Below are 21,084 nucleotides of genomic sequence, written 5' to 3'. Positions count from 1 at the left end.
ATTCTTTTAGACCAGTGATGTGTCTGGAGTTCTCATTGAAGTTATATTCTTAGTACCATTTATTTTACCAAGGCACCAATTTAGACATAAAATGTATGCATTTCACAAAACCACTAATTTGAAGGAAATCATATAAATAAGTGAATACCATAACATCTAATTTTTATTGCATGTTAGAGTAACTGTAAAGCTGAGTTGGTAGCTAATAAGTACAATTTCCCTTATCAAAAAAGAGAAAGACTAAGATATTTATTAAACGGCAAGTGTACAAGTATTTTCCTATATAAAGAATAAGCAAAAGTGCTTTTAAACATCAAGATAATAGAGATTTGCAAATAATTCAGTTAATTCAAATACATTTTAAAGAGGGCTTTTGCCAAATTTGTTGTTGCATAGTTGTTTGCTTACCAATTGAACTTCTTTTTAAACTATGGTTTTAGTAATAAAAAGTATATTACTAAAGTACATCACTAAAAACTGAAACGAGGGTGTTAGTCAATGAAGACCAGGAAAAGGCAGGAATTTTAAATAACGATTTCTCCTCTGTATATATTAAGGAAGAACCCATGACAATAGATGTGCAAATGATTGCTACTAAAAACTTGCAGAATAATTGTAATTGGTTAACTCAAGACAAGGTGCTGCAGCAACTAAAGAAAGTTAATATAAACAAAGCTCCAGGGCCTGACGGTATCCATCCACGTGTACTTAAGGAACTAAGTGTAGAAATAAGTGAACCTCTGTTTTTAATCTTTCAAGATTCTTTTCTTTCAGGAAGTGTTCCGGAGGATTGGAGGAAGGCAGATGTGGTTCCTACATTCAAAAAGGGTTCAAAATCCTTGCCTGGAAATTATAGACCTGTGAGCTTAACTTCTGTGGCTGGTAAAATATTTGAAAGGTTATTAAGGGATAATATTCAAGAATTCCTTGAGAAGAACATGGTTATCAGCAAAACTCAGCACAGTTTTATGAAGCACAGGTCGTGTCAAACTAACTTGATTGCATTCTACGAAGAAGTAAGTAGAAGTATAGATCAGGGTGTTGCAGTGGATGTGATCTATTTGGATTTTGCCAAGGCATTTGATACAGTTCCACACAGAAGATTAGTGTTCAAACTCAAGGAAATCGGTCTAGATGAAAATGCTTGTTCTTGGGTAGAACATTGGCTTAAAAACAAAGAGTTGTTGTTAATGGTAAATTTTCAAGCTGGACAGAGGTGGCAAGTGGTGTCCCTCAGGGGTCTGTTCTGGGACCCCTTCTATTTAACATGTTTATAAATGATCTTGAAGACAGCATTGAAAGTCATGTTTCAGTGTTTGCAGATGACACAAAACTTTGTAAAATAATACAATGTGAGCAAGATATTACTTTGCTGCAGAGGGATTTAGATAGACTGGAGGACTGGGCACTCAAATGGCAGATGAAATTTAATGTTGAAAAATGCAGTTATGCACTTCGGCGTAAAGAATACACAAGTAACGTATACCCTTAATGGAAGCGAATTATGGATAACAACACACGAAAAGGACTTGGGAATTGTTATAGACAACAAACTATGCAACAATGTGCAATGTCAATCAGCAGTGGCCAAGGCCAGTAGGGTATTGCCATGCATGAAAAAGGACATTCATTCTCGGGACGAGAATATCATATTGCCTCTTTATACACATTGAATATGCTGTGCAATTTTGGGCACCTGTTCTAAAGAAGGATATTATGGCACTAGAAAAAGTGCAGAGGCGGGCTACAAAATTAATAAAAGGAATGGAACATATCAGCTATGAAGAAAGGTTAACAAATTTAAACCTATTTAGTTTAGAAAAACGTCGCCTGAGAGGGGATATGATAACATTATACAAATATATTCGAGGCCAATACAAACCATTGTGTGGAAATCTATTCACAAACCGGACTTTACATAGGACACAAGGTCATGCGTTTAGACTAGAAGAAAGAAGATTTTGTCTAAGGCAAAGGAAAGGTTTTTTTACTGTATGAACAATCAGGATGTGGAATTCTCTTCCTGAAGAAGTGGTTTTATCAGAGTCCATACAGATATTCAAACAGCTACTAGATGCATAATGCAAAAACAGAATATTCAAGGATATAATCTTTCAATGTAGGGTAATAACTGCTTGATCCAAGGATAAATCTGACTGCCATTCTGGGGTCAAGAAGGAATTTTTTCCTAGCTTGTTGCAAAATTGGAAGTGCTTCAAATTGGGTTTTTTTTGCCTTCTTTTGGATCAACAGCAAAAAACATGTTAGGAAGGCTTAACTTGGTGGACGCAAGTCTCTTTTCAGCTATGTAACTATGTAACTATGTAACTATGTAACATTTATGCAAAATTTCTAAATAAATATCCTCCTGTCCACTGTGAGAGTCCATGACACATCTCATTATGTTTAGAGTCTGTGTATCTGTCTGCATGTCCATATGTGCATCTTGGTTTCTGTGTACCTCCAGGTGTGTCTGTATGTGTTTGTGCATCTGTGTGTTTGAGAATCTGCATGTGTGTGTGTGTGTGTATCTGTTTTTTGTATGTGCATCTGTGTATCTTTCTGTATCTGTATGTGTATCTGTATGTGTGTCTGTATGTGTATCTGTGTGTCTGTGTATCTTCCTGTGTGTCAGTGGATGCCCCTGTGTGTCTTTGTAGCTGCATGTGTGTTCGTGTTTGCATCTATATAAGTGTCACTGTATCTGTGTTTGTATCTGTCTGTGTGTGTGTGTTAATGTATATGTCTGTGTGATTTCAGTGTGTGCCGCAGTGTGTCTGTGTATCTATATGTGTGTTATTGTGTGTATTTGTGTGTCTGTGTATCTGCATGTGCATCAGTGTATGTATCTGTGCGTCTGTGTATCTCTATGTGTGTCTTTGTTTGTCAATGTACCTGCATATGTATCTTTGTGTGTATCCATGTGTCCATATCTGAATGTGTGTTAGTGTGTGTCTGTAACTACATTTGTGTCTGTGTGTGTATGGCAGTGTATATGTATATGTGTTTCCATTTCAAATTTAAGGTTAAAATAGACAAACTGAACACATTCCTTAAGTCAGCTATGTTTTTTTTTACATTCAGCTTCTGGGACCTTAAATTTTAAATTCACTTTGAATTCTCACTTTAGTGAACAGCCCTGTGTAGAAAATTGTTACACTGCACTCGAAGAAAAGTACACACTGGTCATTTTAAAGGCTGCTAGAGTTATATAATAAAGCAAAGAAATCCTACAGCACTACAAGTATATATAGACAATACATAGAAAAAAAATTATCCCGTATAATAAATGATAATGTAAATATGTGAAGCTCATCGCCTCAAGAAAATAATGTTCAGATTTTCTTAACTATGTCGTGGCTGCTCGACAATAATTGATTTTTAATGTTACATTATAAATCAGAAATGGATACAGGTTTCTGCAGTCTATCAAGACAGGCAGAACATAAGCCCATTTGACATACCATTTTGTGTTGACACCTTACCCAGTTTTTAGGGAAAGAAGAGCATCCTGAACAGATTTCTGGTTAAACTTCACCATATAAGCATGCATCTCGAGGTAGTTGTTCCTAATGTTTCTTTCTGTGCTGCCATTGGGCACAGTGCCAAACCGGAATGCTGGGGAAAAGTCATTGGGTCTCTGAAACTGTAATAGGAAAAAGAAAGTTTGATCAATGCATTGAACAATTACATGTGATCTGTATTATACTGATATAGAAAGCATTGATACTGACACTTTTGAAACACAATGTAAAACCGTGATTGATCAAGTGCAATAGTGAATAAAGTGCAAAACATTTATAAACTGCTGCCAAGTAGACCAAATTGCCTCTTACACTTCAAGGTAAAGTACAAACAGAAAACAAGTCTCTATGGTGCAAATCTTGTGCAAAATGTAAGTAAAGGACTTCCCCAATAAGGACTACCCCCATAGGAAAGCATTGTATAATGCAGCGGTTCCCAAACCTACCAGTCCAGGATTTAGGGATTACCCAGTTGTGTTTAAGGTGTTTTTTTTATCCTTTCTAAAAAAAAATCTTAGACACAACTGGGTAATCCCTAAATCCTGGAATAGTAGGGTGCCTTGAGGCCTGGTTTGAGAACCACTGGTATAATTCTTCCTATGGGGTTTTGGATGATGCTGGATGTCCTCATGTATAGCGTGAGGATGTCCAGCGTCAGTTAGGCAACCAAAAGTTGCCTAACTACCTGGAAGTCCCTCTAGTTGCGGTCTGGTAGAAAGCCACTAGAAGTAAAGTTAATCCTCCAAGGCAAGTATTGCAGTTTATCAAAAACTGCAATAATTACCATTGCAGGTTAAGGGACCTGAGACACTGCACCCAGACAACTTCAATAAGCTGAACTGATCTGGGTGCCTATAGTGTCCCTTTAATATCCTAAGCTATCCCTACCACCCACACAAAACTTACTCAAACTAAAAAATACTTGGTGCATAGGACCACCAAGATATCTGGGTTTCTATGAAACTAGAGGAGATGATATTAGACTACTTCTGAGGACACCTTATTAACCATGGCAAACCCATTAAGTGTCCCTCTCAAGAAAAAAAATATATATGCAGGGGTCCTCAGGAGATTGTATTCTAATTGTTCACACTAAAAATATTTACTGGAGTCAAGGTTCTATTTGCACATATGAGTTTTATCATTTAGCACAGCTATGTAGTCGTTCTTAATTTAGATCTTTGACAATGTTTGAAACGCTATGAAAGTTAGTCATATATGTTTAACTTTTAAATTTGGGTTTTAGATTTAGATTTAAATTTGGGTTTAGATTTAGATCCTGAAAAAAACATGGAAGGCTATGCGGCACTCTTGTTTAGTGATTTATTTTTGCACGTTAGGGATCAAATCCCCTTATTCTGTTTGTCTGTTGAAATGCTCAGCATCCTGTAATGTGAATTTCACCAAACATTTGCCGTTTCTTATGTTCTCAAAGACAAGGCGGTTCTCCTCTGATTGGAGTATTCTTTGATGTACCAACACAATTTAAAATAGAATCAGCATACGCATTTCTGTTTCAAAAATGCAATTACTATCAAATCCTAGGACAGGATATTTAAGTGTGTGGTACTGAGAAATGTAAGTAGGTTCTGCAATATCCTATATAATATATTTTTTATTGCATGGTGGATAATGAAATTAATTTTGCTCCATAAAGTAAAAAACAGAAAATGCAAACATTAATTTAAGAAATATTTCAGTATGTGAACATATTCATACATGAAAAAAATGGCACATTATTAATGTGGGCATTTTTTTTTCTTACAATATTTTTTGTGGTAAATAAAAAAAAAAAAAATTATAATAATCTCCCTGCAAGAAAAATATATAGAGCAACCTTACTTACTGCGAATTACTGAATAAAGAAGCAAAATCAGTGGGCTAGTCTGTGTACTGCAACATTTATAATATTATATTATTTTGCGGTAAACTGATGATGATAGGAGTATTTTCCTTCCATTTTATTCACAGATCAAGTTAGAAAAAGTAACCAATAGAAAGAAAAACAGGAGGAGCAGTAAAACATTTTTTTTTTTAAATATATATTTATAGGGTTTTTTTGTTTTTTTTTTACTGCCCCTACCTTTTTTCCCCTTTTATTGGTCACCTTTCACTTGATCTCTGAAAAACAAAAGTCAACATTTAATGTCCCTAGCCATCCATCATCTTTTTTTTTAACCTGTTTTTTTGCCACATGAATGGAATTCCAAATCATGAATCAAAACAAACATGTCGATATGGCATATCTCATTTTAGTACGTTTTGGTCCGGGCTTCATGAATCCCACTGATTACATGATCCGGCCCAAATTTGCACAATTTGCCATATGGACAAGTCTCCAAGTCTAGTTTTCAGTTCATTACATTTGACTGTAAACAAGCCCCTAAATCTCAAACCGAGTGCAAAATTTGGCCCCAATTTAAGCCAATTTGACCTATATTTAGGAAGACAAAAGTGCACCCGAACACACTGTTTAGTGAGCAGACCCTGAGATAAAACAAATTGCAATGCATGAAAAGGCATTATGACAATAATAGTCACGTATTTCCACGCAATGACCCTCCAAAGACAGATTTTGCAAGACACTGGCGATGATCTAAACAACAGGCACAGCGAGATCATTATTATGCATGTACGTGTTGCTACTATACATGTCTTATTTAAATGAGCTGCAGCACAGAGGAATCAGCATTCTATGCAAAGCTTCCATGCAGAGTCAGCTCTGGGTTTTAACCTATGCACTACCAAGTTCTTAATGAAATGGAAAATTAAGCATAACTATTACTTGAGAGCACGGATGCATTGCGAGGGTATGAAAATATGACAGAACAACAATTTATGTATAGCTTGCCATTCAAGGATACCTACAATATTAAAAAATATGTTAATTTCTATATGCACTGTAGAAATATTGCAATACTTATACTTATATAGTTGCATATAGATTTGCAAAAGAGCACCGTAGACATTGGAGGGGATTTAACAATTATCATTACAGCGCTAACCGATTTTCCACAACTGAGCATGAGATGAGAAAACCACTTGCAAATTGCATTTAATATAAATTATATATATTTAAATAAACATTTGTGAGCATTGAAGCTGCATTGAAGATGGTGTTTAGTGAGTGAGTGTGATGGAATCTCTATGTTTAATAAATTGGTCACAGAAGCACCTCTATAATGTATGCATATTAGGATAAGTGCAGTGTTCCTGGTTTCATATATGTGTGCATGTGTGTGGAGGGTGCAGACTGTACGGGTAACACCAGTTAGAGGTTGGCACCACACAGGCACAGAACCACTGCTGTGTGGTGTTCACAGTTACCCTGCAAAATGAAGATGAGAGATAGAAAATTGATCTCAGAATGAAGCTGCCGGCACTGTAGCTGTGGCACAAATTTGTTCGTTTACCCACACATTTGCTGGGGAGCTGAGAGGAGCGACATCACATAGTTGCTCTTCTCAATGAACAGAGGTAGAGGCCAGGGCCGGACTGGGAATACAAAGCAGCCCTGGAAAAAAAAATCTATGCCAGCCCCATAAGTCATTGCACCACATATTGTCGCATGTAATACGTAAGGCTATGTCTTGCAACCCCAGATAATTGAGTAATATATATATATATATATATATATATATTGCGTTTTCGAATAAAAAATATTGGTATTTTCAGAGTAAAACGTTTAATTATACAGTAAGCATACTCACATTCAGACACTGACATCTCAATGACACACACAAGCTCATTGATACACAGCCTCATAGACCAACAATCTCACTGATATACATAAGCTCATTGACATAAAAACACAAGCTCACTCACTAGCAGACACTCACACACACATGCAAGCAAGCCCACTCACTAGCAGGCACACACACACACACAGCTTAATGTAGTGGTTCTAGTGTTTATAGCCTGTTCCTGCGGGCCTTTCAATGTAAACACTGCCTTTTCAGAGAAAAGGCAGTGTTTACATTGCTTCCTAGTGACAGACACTCAGATGGTCACTAGAGGTGCTTCCTGTGTCAGTGCGGATTGGCTGAGATCATCAGGCTTGATGATCTCAGCCATAGAGGCAGGGCCAGTCGAGGGGAGGCCAGCACGATGTGGAGGAAAAAAAGGTGAGTAAAAACACTATTTTTAAAAACACAGACACACACACATACCATGACAGACACACACATACCATGAAAGACACACACACACACACACACCTTGACACAGAAAGACCGTGACACAGACACACACACACTGTGACACAGACAGACACACATTACATGACACAGAAAGACACACCCACATTACATGACACAGACAGACAGACACACAACACCATAACAGACAGACACACACCATGACACAGACAGACACACACACAGACACACGTCATAGACACACAAACCATGACACCGACACACACACACACCATAACACACACGCATCATGACACAGACACACACACATACACTCACACACCATGCAATACCTAAAATCGCATTTATATGCCATGCTACGAGCAGATCATTCCTCTATCATCAGAGGTTTTAACAGAGCTCATTTGGTAGCTTAATTCATATGCCTGGAGGAATGTGTGTGCTATTTTTGGTTCAACCTTGGACTTTTTTCTAGAGTCCGAAACCAATTTGTAGTGTTGGGGAGCCTCTTGTGTAGTTTAAGACATCGAAGGTGCCTGGTTAAAGTTGAAAACTAATGTACACATCAGTTGCATGGAAATAATTTGATTTTGGAGTCTGGCCAAAGTTCTCACAAATTTTTGTATTCTGTTGCAGATGCACAATGTATTAGTGGTCTGATAATTGGTACCTGTGTGCAGACAGCTGGCTGACCTGCGGCTGCAGGGGGAGCTCTGATGGCAGCCGCAGGGAGAGCTAGCTGTGCTGTCTTTGCTCCCCAGTGCGCAGCTTAATAAGACCGGGGCCGGAATATGACATCATATTCAGGTCCCGGTCTCATTAAGTAGCGCGCGAGGGCGGTGAGCAGAGACAGCACAGCACAGCCAGCTCTCCCTGTGGCCGCCATCAGAGCTCTGCCTGCGGCCGCCAGAAGAGCCAGCTCCCCTTGCCGCCGCCATCACAGCTCCCCCTGCAGCCGCCATCACAGCTGTCTGTCCACTGCCTGGCCCCAGGTGCCAACGGCCCACCGGGAAATTTCCCGGTATCCCGATGGGCCAGTCCGGCCCTGGTAGAGGCTGTGGCGATACCTCATAATGTCATATCCTGGTGCCATGTACTCTGTTCATGGAGGAGAGAAACAAGGTCCAAACCTAGTGACAACCCAGGAATACAGCTGGTAAAATAAATACCGTATATACTCGAGTATAAGCCGACCCGAATATAAGCCGAGGCCCCTAATTTTACCCCAAAAAACTGGGAAAACGTATTGACTCGAGTATAAGACTAGGGTGGGAAATGCAGCAGCTTGTAGTTGTAAATTTCTAAATACAATTAGATCCTAAAAAATTTTTAATTGAATATTTATTTACAGTGTGTGTGTATGAATGCAGTGTGTGTATGAGTGCAGTGTGTGTGTATGAGTGCAGTGTGTGTGTATGAGTGCAGTGTGTGTGTATGAATGCAGTGTGTGTGTATGTGTGCAGTGTGTGTGTATGTGTGCAGTGTGTGTGTATGAGTGCAGTGTGTGTGTGAATGCAGTGTGTGTGTAAATGCAGTGTATGTGTGAATGCAGTGTGTGTGTGAGTGCAGTGTGTGTGTGAGTGCAGTGTGTGTGTGAGTGAAGTGTGTGTATGAATGCAGTGTGTGTGAATGCAGTGTGTGTATGAGTGCAGTGTGTGTGTATGAATGCAGTGTGTGTGTGTGAGTGCAGTGTGTGTGTATGAGTGCAGTGTGTGTGTGTGTGCAGTGTGTGTGTGTGTGTGCAGTGTGTGTGTGTGTGCAGTGTGTGTGTGTGTGTGCAGTGTGTGTGAGTGCAGTGTGTGTGTGACTGCAGTGTGTGTATATGAATGAAGTGTGAGTGTGTGTGATGCAGTGTGTGTTTGTGTATGTGTTGGTGGGGGGTGGGCATTTTGATTATTGTTTTTATTGATTAATTATTATTATTAATATTTATTATATTCTATTATTAATTATTATTATCTATTTTTAAATTATTATTTTAATATTATTTTTTTATTATTTTTATTTTATCAATATTATTTTATTTTATTATATTAATATGTATTTATTTTTCTTCCCCCCTCCCTGCTTGATACATGGCAGGGAGGGGGCTCTCCTTCCCTGGTGGTCCAGTGGCATTGGCAGTTCAGTGGGGGGGAGAGGGGGGCTGGCAGAGAGTTTACTTACCTCTCCTGCAGCTCCTGTCAGCTCCCTCCTCCTCCGCGCCGGTCCGTGCAGCTTCTCTGTCAGCTCCACTGTAAGTCTCGCGAGAGCCGCACTATGACCCCGCGGCTCTCGCAAGACTTACACTGGGAGCTGACCGATGTGCTGAACGGACCGCCGCGGAGGAGGAGAGAGCTGACAGGAGCTGCAGGAGAGGTAAGATCTCTGCAGCCCCCACAACCCCCTGTCTGTATTATGGCAATGCAAATTGCCATAATACAGACAGTGACTCGAGTATAAGCCGAGTTGGGGTTTTTCAGCACAATAATTTGCTGAAAAACTCGGCTTATACTCGAGTATATACGGTAAGCAGAGTATGGGAGTGAATCTTTAGTTTGTGTGAGTCTGTGTGTATGGTTCAGTGTATATTTGTCTGTGTTAATGGGTCAGTGTATACACTGATCAGTCACAACATTAAAACCATCTGCCTAATATCGTGTAGATCTCCCTTGTGCTGCCAAAAGAGCTCTGATGCATCAAGGTGGGCTCCACGAGACCTCTGAACATGTCCTGTGGTATCTGGCAAAACATTAGCAGCAGATCCTTTAAGTCCTGCAAGTTTTGAGGATGGGCCTCCATGGACTTGATTTGTTATTTTGGGACATCCCACAGATGCTAAATCTGATGGAGATCTCAGGAATTTGGAGGCCAAGGCAACAACTTTTGTCATGTTTCTCAAACCATTCCTGTTTGTTGCAGGGTGCATTATCCTGCTGAAAAATGCTCATGCCATCAGGAGCCAGCATTTCCATGAAGAGGTGTACGTGGTCTGCAACAATCTCTAGGTAGGTGGTATGTGCCAAAGTAATATCCTCATGAATGCCAGGACCCAAGGTTTCCCAGCAGAAGATTGCCCAGTGCACAAAACTGAATCCAAGAGTGGCAAAATGCAGCTCTCAACTACACAACTACACAACTGAAATCAAACACACAAAAAATAAATATATATATATATATGTATATACTACGGCAGTCAACGAGTGAAGTCAGAATCATTCATTTTAATAATGGTCAGGCTTTTTTTTCTGCTGTTGTATTTTCTTTTTCTTTATACATTTTAGCAACAAGGTTTTTATTTCCTTTTTGTTTTTTGTTGTATTTTAGATAGCTGAAGATAAAGGATCTAAGGGACAATGTGTCATAAATGTAAGTATTTTTTTTAGCATTTTTATATTTAAGTTAAACGTTATGGAAGTTTTCCCTCAATACTTATTAAAGGGGTGGGTAGGTAGGAACATGTTATGTCATTTAACACAAAGCAGGGTATAGATTGGTAAGTTAGCGTTGGCTTATAGGTCAAGACAAATTGAAAACAGGTGACAGGTGAAAACACTGAAGTGGGCTGGGTGCCTATATTGGTCCTTTAATTTTTTTTTTTAATCTAAAATGAAAAAATAAGGAATTCTCACACTACAATACGAATTTCACTTTTTGAACTGGTTATGGGGACAGGGGTGATAAAACATCAATCCAATTGCCCCCCAAAAGAAGGACAGAAGGTGCCTGTAGCAAGTGTGTTAAAAAATGATAAGCTTAGAGACATGTCTACAAATGCTTGCAGTTTAGGGTATCCATGAACTTGTGGCAATAATGGCAACTGATAATGTTGATTTAGTCGCTGTAACTGAGACATGGTATAATGAGAAGAAAATACTGGTACATAGCAATACCAGGTTACTCTTATATAGAAAAAAAAAAGGGACGGCAAGAAAGGGGGATGGGTGACCCAGTATGTGAAGGATAACATAAAATCTAGCCTAATAAAAGTTAGTGAGGCAAACATATAGTTCTTTTGGGTTACGTTAGAACTTGGTAATCACACAGTAACTCATGTAGGTGAGATTTATAGGCCCCCAGGACAAATAGAAGAGTTAGATAATCAACTAGTTGAGCAAATAGCTAAATGACCATGAAGGGGGAAGTTATCATCATGGGTGACTTTAATTGTACTGATTTGAACTGGAAAACCAAAATAGCTGCTTGTGCCAGGAGCACACATATTCTAAACTCCCTACTGGGATTGTCAATAAAACAAATAGTTGATGAGCCAACTCGTAAAAAAAGGCCATACTAGACTTAGTGTTAACAAATGGAGATTTGGTGTCAGATATTACTGTAGGTGAAAGTTTAAGATTCAGTGATCATCAGTCAGTGTGGTTTAATAAAAGAATAGTGACTGAGACACAAAAACAAAACTTTTAGACTTTAGAAAAACAGACTTTTCTAAAATTAGAATATGTGTAAATGAGTCATTATCAGACTGGAGCAGTTTAAATTGAGTTTCATGAGAAATGGGATTATTTTAAACGTTTCTCTGCTGAAGGCAACAGAAAATTGCATTAGGCTTGTCAGTAATAGCAAAACAAATAAGAAACCACTGTGGTACTCCACAGATGTGGCCAAAATAGTAAAAAACGAAAAGTTAGCATTTAGTAATTATAAAAAAAAAAAAAAAAAAACAGAGTGAGGAAGATAGACCGATCTATAAGATTAGGCAGAAAGAGGCTAAGCAAGTTATAAGAGCTTCCAAATCACATACAGAAGAGAAAATATCACAGTCAATAAAAAAAAAGGACAAAACATTTTTTAGATACATAAATGAGAAAAGGAAAGTAAAACAAGGATTAGTTATATTAAAAACAAAAGAAGGAAGGTATGTAGAAGAGGATAAAGGTCTAGCTGACTGTCTCAATTAATATTTTTGTTCAGTATTTACAGATGAAAATTAAGGAAATATGCCTCAGTTATGAAAAAGGAGAAATGAGCCATTTGTTACATGTGAGTTTACAGAGGAAGAGGTTCTATTTCATCTGTCAAAAGTAAAGACAAATAAGTCAATGGGACCTGATGGAATACACCCAAAGATATTAAAAGAGCTTAGTGGTGTACTAGCAAAACCATTAACAGATTTATTTAACCAATCATTGATTACAGGAGTAGTCACAGAAGATTGGAAGTTGGCGAATGTTGTGCCCATTCACAAGAAAGGTAGTAGGGAGGAGTCGGCATCTATAGGCCAGTAAGCCTTACTTCAGTAGTGGGGAAAGTAATGGAAACCATGTTAAAGGATAGGATTGTTGAACATCTAAAATCACATGGATTTACTTCAGGGAGATAATGCCAAACTAATCATATTGATATTTTTGATTGGGTAACTAAAATAATAGATCAGAATGGTGCAGTAGACATTGCTTACCTAGATTTCAGTAAGGCTTTTGACACTGTTCCACATAGAAGGCTTATCAATAAACTACAATCTTTAAGTTTGGATTCCAATATTGTTGAATGGTAAGACAGTGGCTGAGTTACAGGCAACAGAGGGTTGTATTTCTCTTTTTGTTGTGTTTTATATGCACTTTTTATAATTACTTACCCTGGCATTTTTTACTAATCCTGTACTCAAAGAAATACTAGGTGGGGATCATTCCACCAACGCTTTGTCAATAGAGCAGTACTTTCTGCTCTACACTCGTGAGTATAATTGTATATATTTTATATCTCATGCTTTACAAATTGAGAACACTATTGCTGTTTTTTTATATATCTTGGAGCTTTGGATATTCAGACCTGATTAACGGACGCACCTCTCTACTATATCCCTTAGCGGGGATTATAACACTATACGCCCTTCACTCCAGAGCTGGTTATAGCTTACAAATGTGAGTTTATTACCTTTTTTTTATCCATTTTACCCTTCGATTTTGGCTTATTACACTTCGGCTGTGTGTCGTATCTCCCCTTTGTCTCTCCACATATACGGGTATTTTAACCATCCATCTTGTTATATTAGTGAGACTTTTATATGACTATTTCACTATCCAGACGGATCAACTTCTGAGCATTACACCCCTATTTTATCCTGCTATTTTAGTGAGACTTTTCATTTTCCATTATTTTCTCTATTAGCATAGCCTTACTTGTTGTTGTACTATCATCTAGACCATTTGGTCTGTTTATTATTGTATACTTATTGCTACAAAACTTGGGCGCAGCACTTACCTCCTTTTTATTTCTACCCACAATATCTACCTTTTATAATAACAACACCAATTAAATAACAGACCACAGAGTAAGGTGTAAGGTGAAAAAGATTAGACACATATAGCCCTGTGTATAATCCTGAAGAATGGACATTTAGCAGGCATACATCCAAGTAGAGGGTATAACTCTATTGAGACAACAACATTCAAGGCAGGGAGATTAAGCTAAAATATATTAATTATGCTTAATCATGGAAAAGACCAGCAAGCATGGAGAAAGAGCTAAGATGTTTCAGATAAAATTATATGAGACAGATCCCCCTAGGTAGGAAATGTAAGCAAATAAAGATTATATACCTCTAACTATGAGACGAAATAGCCGTGTACGGCTAAAACTGATTACAGATAATGTAAAATGTATTAAACAAAAAGGCATGAAATAAAAATACCAGTTTAAGATAATTACAAAGCAGAACGGTCTCAGTAACTTGAAGAAGAATAAAACAAAATAAAAGTGCAAAAACTAACTAGACTCTAAAAACTTTTTTAATTTTGGGTCAGTGTATTTTGGAGCTTTATATAATAATGCCAAGGAAGATTGGGAGTGGGAACTATAGTGGGCAAAAGAGTTTGTGAGCAAAGAAGCGTATCCATGCAATATATTCAATAATCATGCAGTTTAAATGGTACATGTAAACCATTGCTCAGTTACATGTTTCATTAAAGAGAATATTATGCAGCTCTGCAATATACATGATCCCACAGAGAAAATGTCGAATCAAAACCCAATTTAGCCCAAAATATTAATGGGCAATAAATAATTTGGATTCAATTATGGTCACTGATAATATTCTGATATTCCTTGGTCATTAGGAGACTATGTCAGGGCTCCCAAGACTGCCATAATACATTACCAGCTTTAACGTCCAATTTAATATCTTTTAGATTAAATTTATATGAAGACTACATGGCTATTACTACTGTGATCCAGTATAGCCCTAAGTATTGACTGTGACTAGAGTCAGGAGGTAACAAAATATTTTATGAATCCTGCAATGCCTAACTGATATGAGAGCTGGGGACAATGTCCAAAAAGATTAGGAATTTTAGCCAATTAAGCGACGGTTCTTCTGTAGCATCTCTGTAGAGCAGGCAATCTGCCACTAACACTTCTATATAGCAAGGAGTTTCCCACTTAAACATGCAACCCTTGGAGATCCTGAAGTCCATTCTAGAATACATGCGAAGCAATCAGGTCCACGATTATACTGAAGGAATCCCTTGCCAGCACATATGAGGAGCAAAGGTAGAGGCTTTCCTATTAGACATAGATATAGAAACAACTTAAGTCCACTCTGGGGGCCATAGATGCAAACACAGCATATTTATCAACCTGTAGGGCATTCAGGGACGGCACTACTTGTTAGGCGGACTAGGCAGCCACCTAGGGCGACCCTTGGGAAGGGGCGCCGCCAGGAGCGCCGGCCCCCCTCATGCTGCAGCCACCCGAGCGCTCTGTAGAGAGCCTCAGGCGGCTGCAGCTTTGCCCGGGCTGGTGCATCCATGAGGTCGTACCGCCCGGGCGCAGCATGAGGAGAGGGGCTGACAGGAGGGAAGCGCTCAGCGCTCCCTCCTATCACTCCCTCACTGTAGCGTGGCCGAGCCCTGTATCGTTTACGGGTACAGGGAGCATCTGTCTCCTGTACCCGGCCGGACTAACAGGAAGTGCACACTGAGAATGATACAACTGAGTGTGCACTTCCTTTAAGTCTGGCCAGGTACAGGAAACAAAAGCTCCCTGTACCCGCAGACCATACAGAGCTCGGCCACGCTACAACAGAGGTAGGGGAGGGGGGAGAAAGAAATTGACAGGGAGGGTGGGGTGAAAGAAATTGACAGGGAGGGGGGAGAAAGAAATTGACAGGGGAGGGGGAGAGAAATAAATTGACAGGGGAGGGGGAGAGAAAGAAATTGACAGGGGAGGGGGAGAGAAAGAAATTGACAGGGGAGAGGGGAGAAAGAAATTGACAGGGGAGGGGGGAGAAAGAAATTGACAGGGAGAGAAAGAAATTGACAGGGGAGGGGGGGAGAAAGAAATTGACAGGGGAGAGAAAGAAATTGACAGGGAGGGGAATTGACGGGGGAGAGAGGGTGAATGAGAGTGGGGAGGGGAGGGGAGAAGAGAGTGACAACGGGGGAGAAGAGAGTGACAAGGGAGGGGGAGAAGAGAGGGACAATGGAAGGGGGGAGAAGAGAGGGACAAGGGGGGAGGAGAGAGTGACAAGGGAGGGGGGAGAAGAGAGTGACAAGGGAGGGATAGGGGGGAGAAGAGAGTGACAAGGGAGGGGGGAGAGATTGACATCCATCTCACACACACACACACACACACAATGCACCACTTACACACAAAGACAATGCACCCCTTGCACACAGAAAAACGGACCTGATACGTAACTTGACTTTTCTCTAGCTTTTCCCTATTGTGGTAGCAGTGGAATTATGGGGGGAGGAGCTTGCGAACAGGCAGGTGGTTTTCCGCACGGACAACATTAGCGTGGTCCATGTGGTGAATCGTTTATCATCTGGCTCGGTTCCAGTATTGGCTTTGTTACGCCGGTTGGTTCTGCGTTGTTTGGAATTTAACATTTGGTTCCGAGCAATCCATGTTCCCGGAGTGTCTAATGTCATTGCCGACTCTCTTTCTCGCTTTCAGTGGGATCGTTTTCGGGAGGTCGCTCCAGGAGCCGAGGAAGCCGGTCTGGTATGTCCCACGTGCTTATGGACCCTCGATTACACACACAATTCATTACACACACAGACACACACACACACAAGCAATGCAACCCTTACACACAATGCATCCCTTACACACACAGAAACACACAATGCATTCCTTACACACACTCAATGCACCCCTTACACACACTCAATACACCCTTACAGACGCACACACTGCATCCCGTACATACACAGAAACACATCTTGCAGCCCTTACACATACAAACACAGATTCACACAATGCATTCCTTACACACATATCAGGACATCCCCTACACACTCCACCCCCTGTGAACAAACTCACTGGTGGAACATGAAGGTGGACCCTGGGACCCAGACCTTGAGCTGTGTAAAGGGCCCCCCCAAAAATGGAGCTGCTTCCCGTTCTCCCAGAACATTGATTTTTGTGACCACAGTTACAAACAGCCTCCAGAGAGCCTGTTCTACACCAGACCAGTGGAGCCAGACTGCAGCTAGAGCCCATCATCATCCTTTTCTGGTTGCAAGTAGGCAATCTAGTATATTATTCATGGCACTAATCTCTAATTAACCTCACATTAAAGAAACACTATAGTCCCCAGAACCACTGCAGCTTAATGTAGTGGTTCTGGTGTCTATAGCCTGTCCCTGCAGGCCTTTTAATGTAAACACGGCGGCACTGCAGCACTGGCGTTAGTTAACATGGCAGATCATATGGGTGGGGCATTGTGATGTCACATGGGGGGGCGGCAAACTTTACTTTTGCCTAGGGCGGCAAAAATCCTTGCACCTGCCCTGAGGGCATTGCAATCCCTGCATACAAAGTATATCCTCTTCCAGGTAAATAATGGTGTAGACTGTCGTAATCCATAAACTAAAGATTTGCACAGAGATACTCTTTTAAGGCAAGCTACATTCTTTCCTCTTAGGGTAAAGTAAAGTTTCAAACTACCTTATTTGAGCAGACTTAGCACCAGAACCCATTTTCCTGGTTTGAACAGGAACATGCCAGAAGCACTTAGGTCAAATAAAATAATAGTGAAATCAGGAAATAGCTTTATCACTTGCCATTAGAGCACCCAACCTCCTATTTACCTTATCGATACCTCTTGTTTGTCAGCCCTGCACAGTGATTCTCAGCCAGTATATCTCCCAGCCTGCCCAGCAACATGTCACATGTCATTATACCAGTCCCGAATAAATTGGACAATTCCCTATGTATCAGATTCCACAATGTATCTGTTGGTTTCCTGATGTTGGTCTGCATTTCTCTGAAATTTCCACTTGTTTCTCTCCATTTCTATCAGCTGCATCTGTTATCTGTCCTCGTCAGTTTGTGCAGGTTTACATATGTCTGACAATGACCCTTGTTTAAATTTTTTATTATAATATATGTTTAAATAAAGCTGTGGACATTTATTTCCCATCAAAAATTAATGTTTGTGTATTTATGGGTAAGGGGAATTATTCTAACTCTGTGCCAAATGGGACGACCATGTGCATGTCAAGAGTTACTGAGGCTAAAGTTGTGATTTTGTATTTATAATAAAAAAAATTATTATAATATATGTTTAAATAAAGCTGTGGACATTTATTTCCCATCAAAAATTAATGTTTGTGTATTTATGGGTAAGGGGAATTATTCTAACTCTATGCCAAATGGGACGACCATGTGCATGTCAAGAGTTACTGTGGCTAAAGTTGTGATTTTGTATTTACTGAGTACTGCTGTATGCATGTCGATCATCTAACATTGAGCCAAGTCAAACCGATTGAATGATTTACGTTTCAATATCAAAATGTCACCATTAACACGCATTCAAAGTTCAGGGTGCCATTAAAGTGGCAATGTAAATGTGCTGCGTAAACTGATTATATTGGGAAGTATTGTCTGCATCTCTCATCACTCTCGGTCACACTTTGATAGCAGTTTCAGCTCAAAACACTTTTAGTTCCTATACAAACAACTGAGATAATGTTAGGATATAGTATTAAGCAAAACATAGCCTCAATCACAACCATAATTTGGACATCCATAATACTTATCACTGTTGACTTTTGTATGGTATATTTTATGAAATACTTTAGGGTTGAGTCTCAAGTTTGCTGTGGATTCTATCTTCAAATGCTATTGTTTAAAATTAGGCCATGGTTATTACTCGGATAAAAATACATTATTCATTAAAAAGGCACACTGCAGCTTTCCAACAAAGCATGAAATTTAGCTGAAATTAAATTAGGATTTCATTAAAGATAACATACCCACAATCCTTTGCTCATACAGAGACTCATAATAGGCTCAGAAAGCTAGTTAACAGCAGTAAATGTATTTTGTTCCCTCACTATGTGTGCTAGTGAGTTCTGAAAACCACATGTCTAACATAAAGTTAGATACATCTGGTAAATTAGGACCTCTAAAAAAATTACAGCTCAATGTAAAAAACAAGTGTAATAAAATGTATGTAATAAATGTATGTAAGGGAATAAATATTGTGTATGTGGGCCACATTGTGTGGAATAAAGCTGATTATTAAATTGTGGGAGGACACATGCATATGAAACATGGAAACACATATTGTATTTATTTTGGAGTACTTTATGTGTATACCGGGCATTTTAATATGTTTTTCTATAGTCTTTGGGCTTGTTTACCTCCTTGACTGTAAATAGCAGTTGTCATCTGTCACTATCTGGGCCACCATCATGGAAGTACAATCCATACATGGGTAAGGGGCCTGAGCTCCTACCAACGAGTTGTGTGTAAATGTATTACTGAGTGTTTAGTTGTGTGTGCGTATGTCTGTGTATCTGTGTGTGCCAGTGTGTGTATACCATGTCTGTGAGTCTGTATGTGTGTATCTGTGAATATATGTCTATGTCTATGTGCATCTATGTGTGGTAAGAGTATGCCAGTATGTGTCCATTTTGTGAGTGTTTTGCATGTCTCCTTGTGTGCATCCATTTGCCAGTATGCACCATTTTCTGTGAAGGGACTCTTTCAGACTTTCCCCTCCATACTATCTCCCCCTCAATACACACACACAGCTTATCTTTCCACCAACACACACAACATCCTTATAACCCCCAAACACACTATAGCACCTATCTCCTGCACACTTACACTGCAGCCCTTGCCCCCTTGCACGTGCACACTACACTCCTATATTCCTGCACACATAAAGTACATCCCAAATGCTCTCCCCCCGCAGTCACACACACTACAGCCCCAATTTCCACCTAAATATACATGATCTTACAGAATGGCTGGCTGAAAGGTAATCTTATATTTTGCCCAATATATTAAACTAAAAGGCTCTTGTTTTTCTTCTCTTGTGTGTTTAAGGAGATGTGTTAGGGGAAAATAGCTTCAATTCCTTCTTGACCACTGAATGGCAGTCAGATTTATCCTTGGATCAAAAAGCTATTACCCTATAATTGAAAAATTATATCCTTGAATATTATGTTTTTGCAAGTATGCATCTAGTTGCTGATTAAACATCTGTACAGACTCTGATAAAACTATTTCTTCAGGCAGTGAATTCCACATACTTATCGTTCTTACAGTAAAAATAAAAATGAATTTGCCTTAGACTAAATCTCCTTTCTTCCAGTCTAAAAGCATGAACACATGTCCTTAGTATAGTCATGTTTGTGAAATGATTTCCAGAAAATGATTTGTATTGGCTCCGGGAATACGTGTATAATGTTATCATATCCCCTCTGAGGTGCTGTTTTTCTAAACTAAAGAAGTTTAAATTTGTTAACCTTTCTTCATAGCTAAAAAGTTTCATTCCTTTTATTAATTTTGTTGCCTGCCTCTGCACTTTTTCTAGTGCCAAAATATCCTTCTTTAGAACAGGTGCCCAAAGTTGCACAGCATATCCAGGGCCGGACTGGCCCACCGGGATACCGGGAATTTTCCCGGTGGGCCGCGGCACCTGGGGGCTGCTCTGAACAAGTATGTGCCACCGGGTGGCCGGTCCGGTGGCACACACTCTGAAGGGGCCGGTCGGCGGCCGCAATCCGCGCTGGAGCCGCCGGACCGGGTGGCAGCCTCGCCGGTCCGGCGGCACTCCTTTCACTAATGCAGACACGCTGGGGGCTGATGGAGGAGGGAGGAGCATGTCTCTGTACCATGCTCCCTCGCGGTTCCTGTGCTGGGAATTGTGGGAACCGCGAGGGAGCATGGTACAGAGACATGCTCCTCCCTCCTCCATCAGCCCCCAGCGAGTCAGCATTAGTGAAAGGAGTGCCGCCGGACCGGCGAGGCTGCCACCCGGTCCGGCGGCTCCAGCGCGGAATGCGGCCGGCACCAGCCCCAGCCCCACTCAATCAGGTAAATGGGAGGGGAGGGGAGTGGAAGGGAGGGGAGTGGAAGGGAAGGGGAGAGAGGAGAGGGGAGGGGAAGGGAGGGGGGGGGGGAAATAAAGAGACACAAGGGGGGGGGGGAAATAAAGAGACACA

General features: G+C 40.0%; 1 protein-coding gene across 1 annotated transcript in view; it reads right to left on the bottom strand.

Moving 5' to 3' along the window:
- Window positions 1-21,084, bottom strand: part of GRIN2B (glutamate ionotropic receptor NMDA type subunit 2B) — a 527,768-nt gene that overhangs the window by 19,173 nt on the left and 487,511 nt on the right. Inside the window, exon 11 of the mRNA XM_063426354.1 lies at window positions 3,486-3,646. Within this exon, the coding sequence (XP_063282424.1) occupies window positions 3,486-3,646 (161 nt within the window). The remainder of the gene's footprint in view (window positions 1-3,485; window positions 3,647-21,084) is intronic.

The sequence above is a fragment of the Pelobates fuscus genome, chromosome 7, assembly GCF_036172605.1.
Source record: "Pelobates fuscus isolate aPelFus1 chromosome 7, aPelFus1.pri, whole genome shotgun sequence".
In the NCBI taxonomy this organism is placed as follows: Eukaryota; Metazoa; Chordata; class Amphibia; order Anura; family Pelobatidae; genus Pelobates; species Pelobates fuscus.
This window is presented reverse-complemented; position numbering and strand designations above follow the sequence as displayed.